The sequence below is a fragment of the Perna viridis genome, chromosome 15 (assembly GCF_037379345.1).
Source record: "Perna viridis isolate PV_CMFRI_1.1 ecotype Kerala chromosome 15, ASM3737934v1, whole genome shotgun sequence".
In the NCBI taxonomy this organism is placed as follows: Eukaryota; Metazoa; Mollusca; class Bivalvia; order Mytilida; family Mytilidae; genus Perna; species Perna viridis.
In genome coordinates, this window is record NC_142459.1 from 7,230,962 (window position 1) to 7,252,798 (window position 21,837).

The 21,837-nt window shown below is 33.0% G+C and overlaps 2 protein-coding genes across 15 annotated transcripts in view; both read left to right on the forward strand.

Moving 5' to 3' along the window:
* LOC148596746 (uncharacterized) overlaps positions 1–365 on the forward strand; it is a 144,939-nt gene extending 144,574 nt beyond the window's left edge. For all 14 annotated transcript variants that reach the window (XM_088562828.1, XM_088562838.1, XM_088562840.1 and 11 more), the window contains one exon: positions 349–365. The gene's annotated coding sequence lies outside the window, so the exon portion shown is untranslated. The remainder of the gene's footprint in view (positions 1–348) is intronic.
* On the forward strand, positions 2–4,060 carry LOC148596749 (uncharacterized). Its single transcript, XM_088562848.1, has 2 exons — positions 2–497; positions 2,074–4,060. Exons 1-2 carry the CDS (start codon positions 379–381, stop codon positions 2,213–2,215), a joined length of 261 nt encoding a protein of 86 aa, XP_088418974.1. The 5' UTR covers positions 2–378; the 3' UTR covers positions 2,216–4,060.
* Positions 4,061–21,837: the final 17,777 nt, after the last annotated feature.

Consider the following 21,837-nt stretch of genomic DNA (forward strand, 5'->3'; position numbering starts at 1 on the left):
TATTTCATTTGTACAAAATGTATTATTTTAAAATTTTAAGATAATGACTACAAGTTATGCAGATATATAAACTGCCAGTTACCAAATGAAACAAAGAAAAATATTTTGTATGTAACAACAGCACCTACAAACTTCACTTATGTTTTCTGATAAGTTAATTTCAACTTGAACCCCTTATGCTCGATCAGTGATATTTGGTGTGCAGATCCACTACCATCATTTCATCACAAATGCATGCCAATTTTAGGAATAAACCCCGCAGTCATGGTCTGTTGAAAATTCAATGTTAAAGTTTCATGTTGTTTTGCATTTATAACGCACATGCTAAAAAACATTTGGTTCTTTTAGGTTAAATTCTCAAGATACACTTGGATTTTCATGCCAATCAACAAGTGTCAAAACCACTGGATATTACTGGCAGCAAATATTCCATGTAAATCAGTATCAATACTGGATTCCATGAATGAGAACAATGACAAATATGTACAACATTGGAGGTAATTCAATTAATTATCAGTGAAAATGAATGAAAACAAATAAATCTTTATTATGCATTTCCTTTAACACAACGCCTTCATATAAGTGCATTTTACCAATGTTTTCCATGAATTATGAACCAAAAGAATTAAGGGAAATAATGAATTATACATTGAAAAAAATGAAAAAAACATGTGAACATTTAAATAATCTTTAATGCAACTGATACATGTTCTGAATTAAAACATAATTAATTTTCATTATGTAAAGTGTTTTATTTAGATATGAAGGTATCTCTTAATGGATTTTGAATAAGGATCTCATAAATTTTATTTTTAAAATATATAGTATACTATTATATTTGTTTATTTTATGTTCTACCAAATGTTTGAGGGATAATTACTTTTTAAACAGGCATGCATCTGATACAGGACTGATTATGCTATACTGTTGCCCATTAGGCCCTTGTAAAAAATGACATCAATTTTCTTGAAACTTTGGTGAATTGAATATCACATTAAAGACATAAAAATTTTCATGAATTTTGGTCTCCATAAGTCTTGTAAAAATATGTCCATGTGATCAGGCATATCACATCTACTGTAGCACGGATATGTACCATATGAATGACAGTCTTAGTTGGTTCTCACTTAACACTTTTGGGTCAACAGCCACATCCCTCCTCCCCCTTCAATGTAGTATCAAGAACACACGAGACTAGTTCTATGCATTGTATAATGTAAGTGCATATGATGTTTGTATGTTGATCACTTTAATCATAATAATGTGTATTTGTAATTTAGTACAAAAGTGTATGAATATTGTGTGATTAATTTGTCTCCATGCTTCAGATTGCAGGCAATGTAAAAATGTGGATTTTCAGTATTATTTATTCAAGCTAAATATCTGAGAAAAAAAATTAATGATCATCCTACCTTTAGTATACTGATTTTGGAAGCCCTTTTCCCAAGCTTTGCAGTGGTATGCAACTTAACCCTTGTCATGCTATGCCTGGATCTGTTCGGGATTGGACCTGGTTCCGCTTTATCGGTTCTGGCAATGTAAATTTTAGTGTAGAAAAGTGCATTTTGTGTCCATCTGCAAGCAGTGTGACTGCTTTAAAATGAGTCTATCTGATATATAGAGCAGAATTGATCTGTAGTACTCTATTTTGCCTGGAAACTAAATAAGAATGATTTTTGTCACCACCATTTGGATGTCAACCCCTTGTATTTACTACTACTGGTTTTAGGACAAAGGCAAAAAATTGGAAAAATCCTTATTTTTTCACACGAGTGACCCTTTAGGGGGTTCCTGACCCCCAACTCGTGACCGTAACACACTATATTTGGCTTCAGTAGCCTTCACGATCTACAGGCTGTAGGATGAATGTGCTTTGGTTCCTGATTTGTTCCAGTTGAACCACACAGGTAGCAAATAATGACTAGAGATGGACAAAAATTACCATTTTCGAGTGACAGACCAATTTTCAGCACGACAAGCGTTAAAGGTGTCATTTGTACTGAGACATTTATTTCATTTTTTTCATTTTCATGTATTTGCATTTGTATTATAACTAACAAGAACATTTTGCAGGAACTGCATGAAAATAAGAAGTGAGAAAATAAAAGATGATGTTGATGTTAACTGGAAGAGTGGAAATTTAAAATCTAGTCAACAAAAAGATGGCCATAGCTGTGGACTGTTTATACTTATGGTAAATATAACCGTGATATGATTCACACATGCAGATAAATTCTTGTTGGGTGCCAGTTTATTAGTGTTTTGTGTAGAGTATGGAACAATGAAATAAAGAATGCCCCCAAAAAAATCTGTGTACAATAGGTTTGATATATTGACTTAGGTGTTTAGTCCTGTTAAATTTTAGGTTAAGGACAGAGGGCATAATAATGTACATAAATTATGTTTATGACCTTGTCCTTAATATGCATCTGACCCGTCACTGAACACTAAGCAACCAATCATCCATCTGACCATCAATCAATTCAGAAGAAGACTGAGTCAAATGTATAAGTATGGAATATAACAAATTATGCATAAAAACAATTAACAACCAATTAAAGATGTGTGGGTGCAGTGCGAAGTGTGTGGCCGATGGCTGCACTTCAAATGCATTGGACTGAACAAAGTGCCAAGAAATGATCATGTGTGTATTGTTTGTGAATCACAATATAGATAGTTATACCCCATGCATAGAAGTTGCAGGGGTATTCAGTTTTGAGCCTGTCCATCCTTAAGTGTGTAATAGTGTGTTGTTGCCTGGAGAGTGCCTTCATTTGTTGAATGTTTTTTCTTCAAACTTTGTTGAATGATTAGTTAACTGTAACAGCTGGATATAATTTACTTTCCATTTATCTTGGCACATTTTGAGAGGGTCAGGCTTGCGTTTTCAAAAAAAGTGCAAGTGTTGTAATGTGGGGTATTGAGAGGGAGGTATCTACGGTTCTGATTGGGTTGTTGCCTTTTAGACACATTCCCCATTCCCATTGTTTATGAATTGTACTTATTTAAAGCTGTTATCAAAAACATACATTTACAGATTTTCAATATGAGTCCATGAGATTATGAGTTTCTACATGAATAGTGATTGTTAACAAACAGGTCAACAGTCTGTTTGTGTTAAAAGTATTTCAACATGGATTTGAACTGAAAGTTAATAGCTCCTAAACTATAGTTTTGTTTGTCTCTATGCATTAGTAGCAACAATTTTTTACTGTCAGTTTCTTCACATATAGAATGTATAAAATGTATTTTTTATTTGTCAATTTATAAAAAATTCTATGCTTAATACTTTATTTTGACATGATTTTACTTCTAAATACACTTGTGTGTATGCATCTTGAAATTTGTTTTAGTCATTTTCATAATTGTGATTGCTTGGTGTGTTAAATTGATGTTTTGTTGAAAACCAGTTTAAATGTTTTTATTGGTGTTATCTTTTTTATTCAACCTTTGTCCTGTATTTGAAAGCACTGAAAATTTATCACACGTTTTGTTATTGTTAATGTTGCTTATCAGCATACTAGCATAATATAAACCAATACATTTTGTTATTTTAATAAAAAAAAAATGGCATTGATGAGATTTTCGCGCTAATTTTTTTTGAACATTATTTACAATTAGCTATAGTCAAGCTTTATAATTAATAAAAAAGGGTTTCAGTATTAAAGTTATAATAGTTTTTGGTTGCCCAATGGTTTTAAATTTTATGAAATACTAATTTCACAAATTTAATCCCTGTGTTCATTGATCAAACTTTACCCTTTTAAAGAGATGTTATCATATTTAGTATCTTTCTTCTGTAAGAATCACATTTATGTTTATTGAATTGTATTATTTGGTTCCTTAAGGTCATCAGTTATTGTACCATTTGTTAGAATTAGTCTTTTCTACAATTTAACAATGTTAGGAAATTTTAGAAATTGATTGAACAATATTCAAAGATATGCAGGAAAATGCATTCAAAAGATAATAACACAAAGTTTCATTCAGGCCAATTGTTATCTTATTGTAAGTAATGATTTTTTTATGCATAAAATGCACATATATATATATATATATATATATATATATATATATATATATATATATATATATATATATATATATATATATATATATATATATATATATTCCTGTTCATTACTCATTTGTACCAAAATAAAAACCAATGAAAGTGAATAAAATTAGTATTAGTACACAGTATTTCTGTTCTTTTTATATTCGCATACCATGATAAATTGGGATAGACATGAGTACAACATTATGCTCCTTTGCCTAGCACCATGGACATAAAAACAAAGGTCAATCAAAAGTTCTTCATAGAAAAGTTAATACTAGAAGGCAGTACCAATCAAAACCAAGCAGTAAACAAGGACTCATAAAATCAAGACATTTACAGCAGTTGAAACTAACACAAAAAGTTACAGCACAAATGCCACTAAATAAAAGGAGTGAAATCAGAAATGTAATGGCAATGTCTTTGCTCAGTCCAGTAAGGGTGAAAAGTTACTAAAGGCTGAGCTAGGAAGAATATCAGATACAATTTCTGAAATGCTTTAGTCATGATGGCAACATGACATTTCTCGAATGCTGACTTTAATTTGACAGATTCATAGCCCTGTCTAAGCAACTTTTAAGAAAGCATAATTTCTCTCTCAACAAAATCAATGTTCTTAGAACTTAAACTCTTAAGTAATGCATCAGTTGAGATACACATACTCCATAGGCTGGTTTTGCTGGTATGTTGCTACTCAAAAGTCAAAAATTGACTATAAACAATTAAAGACAACATGTGTTTGCCAATATTCTCAGGTGTCTGTTAAATGTTGATATTAGTTTCATAGGCAAGATTAAATTATTAATAAATATAAATTGTAAAAGATAAAACATGTTTGACAAAACGTACAGTTTTCGTACATTTTGTACATTTCAAAAAAAATATATATATGCCAGTGTGAATTATAACATGACCTTTTTCTCCATATCATATCGCATTTTTGTACGTTATTTTCCTGACGAACAAATATTTATTCGAATTTTCTTAGGTTGTTTTCCTCTGAAATTATTTTGTGGTTTTCAGTTCCTTTCTAATTATTTTGTGGTAATTAGTTCCTTTTAAATCAAAATTGAAAGTAAGTTTAGCGCATGCGGGCAATAATGACTTCCGCTATACAAACGAAGAAGCATGTTATGGACTACGACGTTTTTTGATATAGAAAAAAATAAAAAAGGAAATTTCACTAAAACACTCGGTGCCGTTCAGTATTTTATACATGATATACAACATACAAAACATACACATAATTTCCTATATGAAACGCATGACATTACGAAGTATCGTGTAAAGTGACATACATGTACATGTACATGGACAATAAATCATGTAAGTACAGAAACAATCATGGACGAAACTACTAGTATTTCCGGTTTACCCTTGACCTCGTATAACTTTTTTGCATGGTCCCTCCAACTTCGACTTAACGAGGTTCGACTGTACTACACAATTATTTAATGTTTAGTTTTGAAAAGATTTAATGTTGTCATACATGTACCAAATAGAGATCTTGGATTTAGGAATGCACATTGCCACACTTCAAATGTGGTTTTAATTCTTGCACAGTTACCATACTCAATATGTAGGTATATAATTACCGTTTTAAAATTTCGGTACGTCTAAACACTGCTAATGATTCCATAGTGCAGTGCAGTAAGGACGTAGATTATGCCACTACGGACTTGAAGGGGTGCTGTTACATGTATTAGAGACTGATATTTACTGCATAAATTAAAAATTTTATAGAAAATGATCACAAATGAGTAATTAAGCTTTGTTTAGGCACGTGTCGGTTTTTCTATAGATGACGAGCTAATAACACATGTTTCTCATCTTCAATCTGATCATTACATATAAAACATATACATGTCTATATACTCGTTCATTGACCTCTTTATTTTCATAACGACCTGTTTCAATATGTGAAACCTGTATTAATACCCTGTTACAAAGTACACTGTTGCATGTACATGTAGTACATACAGATTTCAAATTATTTTCCGTACAACGCAAGCATGCTGGTGTTCTGTTTTATGAAGTGTGATTGTTCTCATAATAATCCCATCTTCTTAAAACCTACCAATTTTAATTGCGGGGGAGGAGCACTTTTATATGGGGGAGGGGGTTGGGACAAAGGGTTTTCTTCATATTTTTGTGTATAAAATGGTATATTACTATAACAGCAACTCCCAACAATTAAATAATGAAATAATCAAAAATCTAAAATCGTCAAAAAAAAACAAAACACCTACTTTGACCCCAACTTGTATGTTAAAATGTTCTTTATCAAAATCGGATTTTTTTCCCATTCATTTGTCTATTTTCGTTTTAATGAAAGACTTGCAGGAATATAGACAATAACATGTACACTTGCTTAATTTATTCTAGTACAAATGTATATGTATTTTCCTAAACGTAATCATGCTGTGCAATGTCACTTTCGAAAACTATAAAAAAAATAAATACTTAAAAATCATTAATTCATGTTCAGTTTTGAAAAAAAAATCAGTTTTAATGTTTTTATGCATGTATAACACCAAATGAAAGATCCTGGATTTAGAAAGCGCATGTCCACACACATGAAATGTGGTTTTAATTCTTGCATACTTATTGGTAGAACGGTACTATTTCAAATAGCGCTAAGCTTATTGTAAAAGACGCTAGGCGCTCTGCCCACAGAGCAACTTGGATGCGTGCCCCAGGTGGTAGAATGCTGGGGTTGTCATGCTATAATACGGAAAACCTGACCGCAAACCATAGTGATGCACCGTGCTGGGAAATTATTTTATTTCTTGAAACCCATTTTATATACATCCTATTAATTTTTAAAATGTATGTGCCATTCAAAGAAAAAGGGGGAACTTTGACCCCAAACATAATCTGCTTAAAATACCAAAGAATTGAGACGGTTTTGCGATGACTTTGATCGCAATTTTAGTTAGAGAAATGAAGACATTACTGGAAAAAAGTCAGTTTTCAGTTTATAGCTCTGTCATTCTTTTAAAGGTGTGAATTTTTCAAAAATTTCACTATTGTCGCATATGGGAAATAGATAGTACCGTTCTACCTATAAGGCCATACTCAACATGTAGGGTATATAACCTATAAGGTCACAGTATTCAGACATGGACATGTACACTGTTCCATTCATTAGCAATTGCTTATTATAGTTTTTCTAAAAAATAATGTTTAATATCTATATTGAATATTAAATATAAATTTGAAGTTCATTCACGCTGCTGAAAGGAATGAAAACAGCTGATACACATCAGAATGATACGTGTTTGTTTACATGATTAAATTGGACAGTAATTTACAAACACACAAGCCACGCCCAATGATACGCCTAATAAGTCGTGTGCTGCTCATTTGGCAATCGAAAATCAATCACAGAATTGTTCTCAGTCGCGGAAGAGATCTAAGATTTTTAACAAATACTAATGTAAGAACATATTAGTCTTGAACGACCTTTCGGGTCTCTCACATTCGCCCCTTACCTGGGTTAGGGGGTATATCTGACTGTTAGTAGATACCTAACGGATGTTGTGGCGGAACCCAGCTTTTGAAACAACTGGCTACGGAGGTGGATCACATGTATTGTTCACATGCATAATTAATTAGCACGCTGGGGTTTGTATGTAGTGCGTTAATGTATATGTACCGAAGGGTATGATTCCCGTAATATTGCCGTTGACCTATTTCCAGCCCCCACGTGTTCTACACTTCATCGATCTGAGACTAGGTCGACCGATAATCGTGATTAGGATATACTTTCCTTACGTTTACATATAGCTTATCAACTGAGACACGTAGCTAGTTAAGAAAGATAAAGGTGTAAACCATCATCAAACCTTAATATTTCACAAACTGGCTATGATGCATCACGAATTGTGTGTTCATTTAAAGTCCTTCGTACATGTAATCAGAATTGTGAATTGAAAAATAACTCAAAGAGTTCAATATTAACTATTTACAACATAGGCTTGTGTTTAGTTAAACGTTAGAATTCGATTCCTGAACTTTCCTTTTATCCCTGCTTTTATCCAATATTTTTGCAATTGACGATTATTTGAGGCGTAAAAATTAAAACGATCGATATAAATTGATTCAGTACATGAATACTTTGATTATAATATTTTGACAAAATCGTTAAATGATCGCCTTAAATTTAGAAATAAAACATACGTGTAATATGATAAAGACTAATATATAGAAACCCAGTTTAATAAAAATGTGCATCAGCGTTACGTTGACACAATTCATTACACAGATACATGTATATACACGAAGTCCCTTTTAATTTAGTAATGGTCAAGAACTATACTCTGTAAGAAAAGATATCTTTAACCTCTATACACCCGTGTTACTAACTCCTTTATGACTCCAATAAATAAAAAGGCATGTTCACTTAAACTCTTAGTATTTCACCTTAACTACTGTTTTAAAAATGAAAAGCTTATAAACCATAGAATCAATCCGCTTACATTTCAAATGATTAAGATGATCAGTTTTGCTGTTAACAAGTTCCAACACCGAGTCAACATTTCCTTACTAGACAAAAAGTGAGATATTTCACAAACCTTTAGTGTAGGCAGATGGTATCCATGTAACCATGGAGGCTTATTAGCAGTTTATTATTAATTTTTGTGTTATCATGCAAAGTTTTGCATCTAAAAATCATCATACATGAAACATCCGCTACAGATTTTGAATTCCCGTCCCGTAAAACTTGTATGTTACATATCTTTACAAATATCTAACCAGTTACATTGCTTTCGGTGCAAGCGAGATTGTCAACTTCCTTTATTTTGACTGTACAACTAGTTTAGGGCAGGGTCTGTTCGATTGGTAAAGTAGTTCTCGTTCTTTCTGCTAAGGGAAGTTAAACCATATCTGTAAATGGTCAGATGTTTATAGATCGTTTTTATACCCCAATTTGTAAAGTGGGGAAATACAGTAATGGTGTGTCCGTCCTTCCGTCCGTCCGTACTTCCTTTCTCCTGCTAAGTTTGGGACTCATCTCTCATCTCTCATATCTTTTTTAAGGCCTGAATTATATTTTTGTTTCTCTACCGGAGTTGATAGTATTTGTTAACTTTAAACATATGATTATTCTGGATTGTAACCTACTCATTTCTTTTATACTTTTTATTATTTTAAAATGAATAAATAAAACACACACATCATAAAAAACGCAAAAATAAAAGAAAAGAAGAAATATCGTTTTTTTTTAATTAATCTTTCATAGGAATACAATGTATCACCCTAGGTCTGTAACACAATTGAAGGTCAATGGTATAACATTATCATTTTACACGTCACCATGTTAATCTCTTATTAGTTAAAGTAATAGGCATATTATGATTTTGCGGATCGTAAGAACTCTGCCACGTACCGGGGCGGCTGTACGGTATATTGTCTAAATAGCGTTAATACTCGTATATTGATAGTTTTCAAGTATAATGATGAACGTCACATACAGGTATCTAGTCAATTGATTGTTTTCATCTGGTTCTGTTTGTACCTCAGCGGTGTTTATATTCAGATTCTTTTGAAAAAACACCTTCCAGGGCGGAACGGGGGTATTTGAAAAAAAAGTGTCTCAGAGGTTTCCACGGAAAGGGATTAAAACTATGATCTGCACATTTTGTCTACAAATTATCAAGAAATTAGAAGAGTCAAAAAGAGCGCCTCACAACATACATGTAGTTAAATCTCCAATTTATAATAAAATAATGATGGATTTAGTTCTATGTCATGGAAGTATTTACATTTTGAGAACTTATTTTTGTTTGAAAAATGCAACACACTCAGACTTGACTGGGGGAAATTGGCAAATGTATTAGGTTAACTAAATGTATACCTTCAGACCTTTATTTTAAAGCGATTTTTAAGTAGATGAAACATCCGCAAGTAAACTAGCATTTTACTACATAGTACATGTACCTAATCGGGACCTAAGGAAAATAGATCCACGAAAAACAAACAAACAAACAAACAAACAAACAAACTAAAAACAAAAACAAAAACAAAAACAAAACAAAAACAAAAAAGAAACATGTCTAGGCAATTTCAATGTCTTTTTTCTTTTTCATTTAGATAATGGAAGGTGCTGCGATGTATTTAATATCATCGTCAGACTAATTAACAGCGTTGTGATTTAATGAATGGAAAGTTGACATGTTTGTTTATTGTACTGCCTGTCACCTATATACGCAAATGTATCCCCAGGGCGTGTTCACTGAAATGATTATTACGGAGGTGAATCTCGTTTTGAAATAAAGAACATCTAAATAAGACATGATCCCTGACGTTACTATACATGACAATGATGATTCTCTAAGTTTGACTGAGCTTCTCACACATTTTTTTCACATTCATATAAGACAAGCATATTTTTTTAGAACTTATGGACATTTATTTTTCCTTAAATTTATATCTATGGTAGGCGGTCGATAACAACCAATTAAATGTAACCTTATTCTACAATTTTCAATTATAATAGTCCATTTCATATATGTTGATTTATGACCCTTTGATTAAAAGGAGTAAACGTCTTGTGTAACATTTTAAAATGACCTAATTAAAAAAATCGGTTACCTTTTTCAGCTCTCTTGTAAAAAACCAACTACTGAATTATTTATACAGATTTTATTATCATAGGCTTCCACAAGTCTACGGAACTTTTGGCATTTTCAAATTGTCAATTTAACTCAATTGCTTTTTTTCCCTCATAAATATTCTAAGTTTATCCTTGAATTACAATTTTGAGACCCGTCTGGGTCTGGGTCTGGGTGTCAAAAGAATAGGCCTGCAGCAGCGCTAAGCTTGTCGTACAAGGCGACTAAATAGTGCTCAGAACCCTAGTCGAGGGCTAGGGCGCTCTGCTCACAGAGCAACTGGGTTGTGTGCACGCGTGTTACAGTGACATGTCAGGCTATAAGACTGAAAACCTGACTGCAAACCATTGTGGTGTACCGTGTTGGGAAAGATGACACGTTCCTCGCACGTTAAAGAACCCTGCTGTGGTATTCAATAGCAGTAGGAAACTTTGCACTCCGTCACAGGAGTCTAAATTGCCCGACCCTACCCATCCTTCCCTTTTATCTTGTAGCAATCAGACTTTACAGGACACGAATCACCTGCATCTTGAATGGCGTACATCCTTTTTTCCATAGGATCATCTGAAAAATTAATTCCACCTTGCCAGTTTTTTTTTTTTTTTTTTTGTTTTGTTTCATGTAAGAGGCACATATATGCATTACGAATTTCATCATTTTTGCTTATAAATGAATTTAATTTAAGTTGTGGAATTCTAATCCCCTGGAACAAAAATGAACAGCAATTAAAAACCAGACACGAAATAGTAAAACTATTGGATTCATTTCTCCATACAGGTAAGTGGAAATTGTTTCAAGTCATTTGAAAATATGATATCTTTGTGTTTTGTTGGACGGCCCAAACCTTCTTGCAAGTTTTTTTTTTAGTTTACCATCTAAGATATTATTGCTTGTTCTGAATTTCCTCCCTCACACAACAACATATCTATCCTCCCTAAATCCAGGAGATGTCGGTTTATTGCTGAACGAATTGATTTGTATGTGTTTTTTGGTATATTCTACGGCCTGCTCTGTTATCATTTGTTTCGCTCTAATTGTTTTTAGGTGTGGCTTCAGCATAAAATTTCCCTAATTTATCGTCGGGTTCTGTAGCAGTTATATTTGAGAAGTCTGTAAATTCTCCCAAAGACTCCAAACTCCATTCTTAAAAAATGGAGAGATTTGTATTAAAAAAAAAATATTTCATATGTAAACATTTGATAGTTTTGACTTTAAGGCTTTGAATAATTTTTTTTCATGTACTTATCAGCTTATCAATTTATTTTTACAAGACCTAGATAGCTGCATGAAGAGCAATCATTCCATGATAGATCCAGGTCCAAATCTTGGTCTAGGTAAATATTTCAATGAATTGATAAGTTTGAAAAAATATACAAATTTATAAAAAAAAAACCTAAATCAAAGTAGAAACTCACACCTTAGAAAAGTCTGACACCCTATTCAGTGCCCTTTTTTCTTGATTTAGCTTGTTTTTTTCTCTTTAAGATGTTCAAGGTCCGTCTCTGACACACTTTTGAATCTTTTTTTCTGTTTATTTACTAGAAGCTCAGGATTTGGAATATTGAAATTAAGAAATTTGTCGGCATAAAAAGCCTTTTCTAAATCAGCATTTGCCTCACAAGAGGATGTGGAAGCAAAAATATATGTTGTTATTTCCTCAAGTGAATTTTTAGAGTGAAAAAGCAAACTCAAGACGTATAAATTCCTCATCAAAGGGAACATCAAAGGACGCCATTTTGTCAAAGGTAAACAAGCAGACGACACACGAAAAAAATATTAAAGGAAAAAAAAATAATATTTATTTTTTTTTTCATTTATTTAATATCACATCATAAATTCATTAATTTCAGGTTAAGGTGCATTTTATACGCAAACAATAATTTACTGTCACAAATATTGCTGCTCAGGCGTTAAACCCAATCATATATCACATGTAAAATAAATACGAAAAATGCCAATCATATCCATGTATATACTGAACATTTCGCTATGCAAGGAGTAATTATTCATCGGCAGGATTAGAATTAATATATAGGAGAATCTAAATCCTTTATAAATAGTATACAACGACATTTCAAAGCAAAAGGAATCAAAAAGGAAGCCAAATCCATCAAGTTTCTACATTGTGTAATTAAAAGGAATGAAGCTCCAATGATTAAGGTGTTTTAATTATTGGATAATTATAACTTAAATCTGATATAATTCGGGGTCAGAAAAGTCTGCTCAGGTGCTATCATTTTATCGGTTTTAATTTGTAAGTTTAAATTATTATTATTTTGTTTTTGTTTTATTAAATCTGACTCTTGTTATTACTAATACTTAATGGCACTTAAAGACTCTCCATTAGGTAAGTATTTAATTATTTTTTTACCATAAAACTACTTTTTGTTAAAAAAAGTCAGAAAACAAGAAGTCCTTAACGCTTATTCCAAAACTAATTCGTAGAATACCGAATATTATGAGTTAGGCACAGCCTATATATCATCGCACTTATACATAGTTGTTACGATTGTTCAGTTTAAAAGAAAGGGTGGTAGCTGAAAGGGGCGATATAGAGTAGGTAAGCTGTTGTCTGGTAATAAATAATGAAAAGTATCGGATCAAGATACTGTAAATAGTACTATCATTTTATAATTTTTAATCAATTCAACGACTACTTTCACTTTGAAATCACTTCCCTGACCCTACTTAGGACCTAAAAGGCGTAAAAGGCGACAAAATAGAGCTCAGAAACGGAAACCGGGGACTAGGCGCTCTGCCCACAGAGCAACTGTGTTGTGTGTCCCAGGTGGTGGAATGGGGTACCCATGGCGTGTTACATGCTGGGGTGGTAAAGCTATAATACGGAAAACCTGATAATTGTAATTTTAAACAACAATGAAGGATCCATACGCATGTCTTACTTTGAAGTATCGGTGACACTTCAGCAACTTTAGAAACCTTTCCGTTCTTGTTCCTGACGGTCCACTTCCAGTAACTATAGTGACTGGTTGTGACTGTCATATGAAGCACTTGTCCATGATTTGAATATCTGACCATTGGAGATGTTTCTATGTTGTTCAACTAAAATAAATGCAATGATTTTGATTAATCAAATGAAAATGGTGCCATTTTTTTCATCATGAAAACTGACCATGAAACTGAACGTGTTATAGTGTACCTTTCCTCTACCCTCATATTTTTTTTACGATAAACTCGGCGTGTGTTTCTAGAAAAGCAGAGGATGCTTACCCTACCAGTGCACCTGATCAATGTTCACAGTTTTTAGTGGAGTCCGAGATGCTTATTTACTTTTGTTACTTCGTATGAATTATTTATGTTACTTGGTGTTCTTTGTCGTGTTCCTAGATATCTACTAGAATCTTGGTTCCCTTTATTAGCGCTTCATTCATACGGAGATACTATTGTTTATTGTCACGAAATAGTTTTATTATAAAAATCACAATACAAAAATCGTTATATGCAAATATAGGTATTTGAATAAAATGAAACAAATACAAGGTTTAGTTAAAAGTTTTTAGTAATAGTTTAAGGTCGCAAGGTTGTAATTGTTACAAACTGACGCCCCAGTTTCCATGCCAAATTACTAAGGGCAATGCCTGTGAAAGTAGGTCACTGAAAAACAAACTTATATATGTCATTTGTTGTAAACTTCTCCAAAAAAAACTAATCATTGATGTAGAATATACGAACGCGATTTCATGATTCGCGCAAAAACAATTCTGGATCGTAAAACATCCACTTAACAAATCATGAAGTATAATTCACTAGAAAAAATGGTCATGACTAAATTTTTCCCTGATCTGATCATAACTTTGACCTTTAGTTCAAATGATGTCAAGGACGAACCATGCTGACCTTCAAACCATCTAAACATAAGTCAAGCTACTTAAATATGTGACAAGAACAACTTTGGATCGGAAGATGATATTCATGAGGTGAATGCACTATAAAATGTTACATCCCTTCTTCTCATTCATCTCGACATTTATAATGCTATAAAAGGGATAGAAATCATGCTTAATTGTGTGCAAAAGAAACCTAAATCTTAGATGTCTCAAATTATTTTTTTTTCCGTCGGTAAAGAATACGCACAGTTTCATGTGACCAATGTATTGTAAACGGAATCTTGGACGTATCGTCAACTAAACAAATTAGCTGGACGCTGCTTCCTGGTGCAACTACTTTACTTTGAGGATAGGTCAGTAACACTGGTTTAGCGAAAAGTAGTAGAAAAAAAGAATTTAGATATTAAGTGAGAGTTAGGCAAAATGGGAAAGTTCAGAAACCACACTGATCTGACAATGTAACATCACTCGATACCTTCCTTATTTGAAAAGATAATTATTTAATCTCTGCATCACTGGCTTTGCACATAAATTGTTCAATAGAATTTTAGAAAAAAAACAAGTATTATGACAGAGTTATACATTATTGATTGATTGATTGTTGGGGTTTAACGTTCGAGCTGCAATTTTTCAGCTATATTCTGACGATGGACATGAAAAAGGATGATAAAATGAACAAAAAATGATGATGATGAAATTAAAAAGAGGGTGGTACACAAGGATAATAGGGTCGATAAATTAGGATTGCCACAAAATAAAAGGGAGGGATTTAGTCTCCTGTGGCGGAGCGCAAAGGTTCCTACTCCTATAGAATACCACATATGAAACTGTCTTCCACAAATCAAACTTTCAAGGTGGGGAAAACGGAGCAGGACGCCTACCTGCATTGTAGTAGGTAGGGGATTTAAATAGCCAGTTAATTGACTTAGCTAAAGGATTAATTCTTTAGGCTAGTCGGTTTGTTGCTGGCTTGTCATCGAACGGTCAAGGGTTCTATTCTCGGTGGCGGAATATAATTTTGTGAGTCAAATCATGCTCTCCCGTTACATAGTACGAACATCAATATAAAATAAAATAAACAAACAAACAAAAAACGAAAATTCGAACCTTAAAAAGCTAACTGATATTATTGTTATATGTACATGTACTCATAGAGAAAAAAACATGCCAGTGTTCAATGTACATCATTTGAATGAGATCACATTGTTTTTAGAATTACTCACGGAATTAAGTATATCGTATTGTAGCTATGATTACTCACTAAATTAAGCATATCATATTGTAGTTGGGATTACTTACTAAATTAGGCATACAGCCTGATTCGTACACCACATTACCAACAGTTTCAATACTTCTTCTTGTGTAACACTCCGAAAACATTACCATACGATATATACATTGCACATTTCAGATTGCTCCTGAATGCAAATGATCACTGCGGCCTCACGGGGGATACTGAAAGTTGATTTATAATTATTTATCCTGCAATAAGTTCGTTAAAGGGCTAATAACGGGTGTCAAATAAATGTTATATAGTATTTATTTGTATTGTATTTGTATAGTAGCGAATAAAGCAATTAAGCTCCGCCCACCATCATGTAACAAATCGATAACTTTGTCAAACGTGAAAGGAGGTCACGGAAAAAATTATTTCAAATCAGAAAAAAAAACATGTCAAATGCCGAAAATTGTTATTTAATTTTGAATATTTATGTTATGTTTATGACTCGTTTAAAAGTAAAAGTTACAATTTACAATATTTCGTCAAATAATGTCCATCTCTCAGAACTACTTTTTGTCGCGGGTTTTCAATGAACGGAAATGATTGAGGGCCCACGACAGGTTCCTACTTTTGAATTAAATACTCATTACAACACAAAACCATCAAAATTGACTTATTGCAGGATAAACACAATATTAGTGTATTACAGAAAAATATAGAAAGTATTCGTATTCGTCTCGGAAGGGGAGTAACTGCTAGGCAGAGCCTCACAGTTACTTTTCCTCCCTTAGCCTCATACAAATACTTACTATATTTTTCTGTAATAAACTAATATTGTATATGTATGATGTAAAAGATCAGATATTTTTTCAATGAATATTTTTTTGTATCATCAGAGATTTCATTAGCCTTACCTCGTTATTTTAACATGTTACAACGTGGTTACAATCCGCCATAGCTGGAACATCGGTACACTGGAAACACATGTGTTATTAACAGCTACAAACGACGACATTGGAAAATTAAATATCACAATGACTTTACAAAAGTAGTTTGTGTTACTTAAAAAAAAAACATTTCTGATACTACAAGAAAAACAATAGGTTCCAAGTAGCCGGAATCGCTCACCTGGATGAATTTTCCTCTTTCAAACGCAATACATTTAACAAGAAGTTGTCCAATAATTTTTACTCAAGAAGTCTTTAGTAGGACTTATCGGGATCATTTCAACAATTGAAAGTTTGTTTTAATCTTTCATAGTTTTCAGGATATTGACAGTAAACTATAAAAAAAACATATTTTATCCACTTTCAAGGGAAATAAGTCTTACAGGGAGTCTTCTGACAACTTTTATCACTAGGACATGTGTAGTCCTGATAATAATGATCATTTCAGTTATGCAAGAATTTGGCTAAACCTAACGTATTTGGAGATGTATGCGAAAAACTGCAGTCTGATCCCCATGTTTTATTTTTAATAACAGCGACCATATTTTTCCAGGTATCTAAATCCCACACCAGTTCTATGCAGGATACCCCAAGAAACAAGTATCAAGTTTGGTTCCAATGAAACAAGTAGTTTCAGATTTATCTTATTACAGTAATAATTAAGAAAACAATATCAAGAATACAAAAAAAAAACAAAACCAAAAAAAAACAAAAAAACAAAAAAACAATAATATGACCTACCTTGAATGAACTGTATGCTATATACATAGAATATAGCAAAAAACAATATTTCGATATATCTGAAATGTTCATATCAAATACTAGTATTTGCTTTAAGCTTATAATCACTGCATTGAGCAGGTTTCCTCGCATTAAATTTTGTGTCGTTTTGCAATGTATTTGAAAGAGCAAAAATAGAGATTGGGAATGAATAAAATAATTTCCGGATACTTCTTATTCAAGTAACATTGCAATCTTAACAGCAGCGTTTTACACGTACTTGTTATACTTTGTATTATGCATAGCGATATCTTAACCTTTAATGTTGTAATGACTAAATCGACACGGCATTAGTCACATAAATAAATACACAACATGAACCGAAAATGGAGAAATAGTTTTGTATTTTAAAGAATACTGCAGACGTATTGCAACAAAGCATATAGGGATTTAAATCTGATAAATTGGACCCTACCTCGATAATTCTTATTTATTGACAATGAATGGTTAAATCTGGGTGCTTTATCTGTATAAATCTAGGTCATATCAGTTTTAAATGAATCAATGTTAAACAAGACACGACTTATAATGATATTGCATTCGTGCTTTTCTAGTTTCATTAGTAACATGAGTAAGGCATTAGCCTTAAATACGATTGATTGATTCTAGTGGCAATCAAACTTTGTCGACCCTATCATCCTTGTGTCCCATCCCTTTTTTTCATTTCATCATCATTTCATGTTCATTTTATCATCCATTTTATGTTCATCGTCTGAATGTAGCTGAAATATTGTTGCTCAGACGTTAAACCCCAACAATCAATCAATCAATCAATCAATCAATCAATCAGTTTGTGAATTTTAATTGCCAAAAGACAGCTCAACGAGTCAGAACAAATAATATACTGTGAGAGATTAGATTGAGTAATCAATTTAAGTGCTAACAAGATTGCTCGAGCTTCAGCTGTGAATATGGAAGCGCTCGATGGCAACCGTTCAGTTACAGTTCTGTCACCATATCGCCATTGTTTGAGCCGCTTGTATACACCGTCGAAAAATCTGGATAATTTGCTTTCATTTCAGAAAATTTTTGTTGTAAAAATAAAGGATAGATATCGGACTTTTTATATTCACGGAGATCAAAAATGAAAGAAGGGTGTGGAAGCTACCATGGAGGGCATTTCGAAGTAATAATAGGTGTCTCCAGATGAATTGCTTCCAAATGAGGTTTTATTCGAATTCCAAAAGGAGGGGTTTTGCTTTCATGTTTTCGATAAATGTCGACATAAATAGGATTAATGACACAGTCGAAGACAGGGCTATGTGGATAGGCCATGAGTTTACTTACATATTGAAGTCCTAATTTTAAACGTATGTCTCCAAGGGATGGTTTATTTGCCTCGGCATAAAGGCCGTCAATAGGAGAGGTTCTAATAGGAGTAATTACCCAAAACCTACAAAAAAGGAATAAAATAGTTATGTTTTCACCCTCGTCTTTTTTGCATTTAATATATATAATCAGTTACGTCAGTTGGTTGAGTGGTCTAGAGCGTTGGACATACTGAAGGCGGTGTTGCCATAGAGGTCAGATAAGAGGGGCCCCGTGCAGGTCCGGGTGTTAAAAGAATAGGCCTGCAGCAGCGCTATGCTTGTCGTAAAAGGCGACTAAATAGTGCTCAGAACCCTTGTCGGGGGCTAGGGCGCTCTGCCCACAGAGCAACTGGGATGTGTGCCCCAGGTGGTGGAATGGGATACCCCTGGCGTGTTACATGCTGGGGGATGTCCGGCTATAATACAGAAAACCTGACCGCAAACCATAGTGGTGCACCATGTTGGGAAAGATGCACGTTCCTCGCACGTTAAAGAACCCTACTGTGGTATTCTCCCGGAGTAGGAACCATAGGGCTCCGCCACAGTAGTCTAAATTACCCGACCCTACCCACCTCTCCCTATTTCTAGTGGCAATCAAAATTTGTCGACCCCATTGTCCTTGTGTCCCATCCCTTTTTCATTTCATCATCATTTCATGTTCATTTCATCATCAATTTCATGTTCATCGTCTGAATATAGCTGAAATATTGCTGCTTGGACGTTAAACCCCAACAAACAAACAAACAAACAGATCAGAGGGGTTAGAATCCCGCTGAGGGCGCGACCAAATTTGCATCGATTCTAGACGAATTTTCGCAGGTTAAAAAAGAGACTAAAAAAGCAGTTTCGTGGTATATTTCTTCCCGAAAATAGCAAAAATTGGTACACCGCGGAAATGAATACTTTTACAGTATAGATCTGCAGGGTGGTTGTCTTTTACAATTCATCCTATGGTAAAATTTTTGCGTTATCTATTTTTCGACAAGATGTGACATACCTGAAACAGGAGGGGTAATGATTGCTGTTTTTGACACTTCTCCATTAATGTTCCTGATATTACATTTCCAGTATCCATAGTGATCCTTTGTTATAACCATAGTAACCATCTGGTGTTCATTTGAGTATTTTACAAGAGGGTATTTTGTGGTATGATAAACCTAGGATAATAACATTCTAATATAACAATGGGTAAAACAAAGAAATGTCGTTGTAGAATAATAAGATAAATTATTGTACAACGTATGTATAAATAAATGAAAGCAATTAACTTTAAGTATTAGTATTTCATAATGTCATATTTGAATATTATTATGGAAAACGGGTGGTTTTAAAACGTGGTAGAGTGTATGGGTGGGTGTATAACGTGCTCGATTTTATGGGTGGATGCAAAATGTGCTGAAGTGTATGTGTGATTGTATAACATTCTAGAGTGTATGGGTGGTTGTATAACGAGCTAGAGTGTGTGGGTGGTTGTATAACGTTCTAGAGTGTATGGGTGGTTGTATAGAGTGTAATTATAAATCTATGAAAATACATTTTGACAATAAGAAAAATGAAAATGAATTTGGTGCTTCGTAAGATTATTTTGGAGCTTTATTTTCTCTTGCAAAGGAATGCTTTAATCTTTAAACGTGCAGTTTCATACAATAATACATTAGTACGTATACACTTACTATATATTATTCTAACTAGACTTCCATTATGTTATATACATCGAATTCTTCTGAATATACAAAAACAAAATTAAAAATTAAATTGACACCCTACTTCGGAGAACATATTTGTTTACCTTACTTAAGTTAGAAACGCCAAATAAATGTTCTTTTGTTTGTTCTCCATCGCCTTTAACATTTAAGTAGCGCATCAGTTAAGAATTATGCAAAATGTGAATCATGGTTGGAAAGCTTACATATTATTTTGGTTTTGAGATTTTGTTTAAAATGTTACAGTGAACAGAAATTAGCATGTGGGTTTTCATATAACCCTTGTTCTTAAGACATAAACATGAAGATAGAATGTACTTTAGACTTCGAAATTAATTAATATAGTTCTTTTAATGACACTAAAATACAATAGAAACTAGATTTTCAATGTGGATTATCTCCAAGAAAAACAGACGGATTGGAATGAATTATACATTTTATCATACACAACATAATAACTAAAATAAAATTGTGTATCCTTCTTAGGGGATGTATCAGAATTTCTCACATTCTCGTGAGACCATTGTACTGTAAACGGAAGACTACTAATATGAGCAACTTCACTATGTAAATGGACAGTACTTCCCAATGGTGCAGTCTGATTCTGAGGATATGATAGTAAAAGCGGTAGTGCTGAAATTGTGAAGGAGTTTGATTATAAAATATCAACAGAAAATTCTAACGTTATATTAAAAAACTGTAAATTAAATAGCTACAATACTTCTAGCAGAACAGTAGATGATCTTTTATAAGGTACAGGTACTTGTTCCTTTTTCAGAGTACACACCGATTTTTTTGTTTGGTTTGTTCTGTATAATCTTTTTCAAAATTTTATAAACTACCTAAAAATGCTTCAAAGAAAAACACTCTGAACAAATAGGGCAAGTATACATACATTTCAAGCTTGACACAAGACTGAACTTTGATTGCCATAAATGTTTGATCCAGGATTAAATGTGATCAATATCCAATAAGTGACCTTTTTACCCCCAACTCCTTATCAGTTCAAATCAACTCCAGTCTTTTAAAAAAACATCTTTTAATGCACTGAAAACGAGCTCCGTTTACACTTATTCAAATAATTGTCTATGCATCATAAAAATGCTTACTTTTTTGTCCCATGAACCAGATCAAGGACGATAACAAAGTGCAAAAAATGATTGACATCTGATTTGATTAAAAGTCTGTTGTTGTTTCAGAGTCAGAAACAAAGAGTTTTTTTTTCTGTTGGTGTTTGAAATGCAAGCATGATTCATTCCAGTCTAATACTTATAAAAACAGCTGCTTCAGTACATTAACATTTGTTCATTACTCCTTCATTTAAGGAGGTAGACCTAGGGTAAGAGATATAAC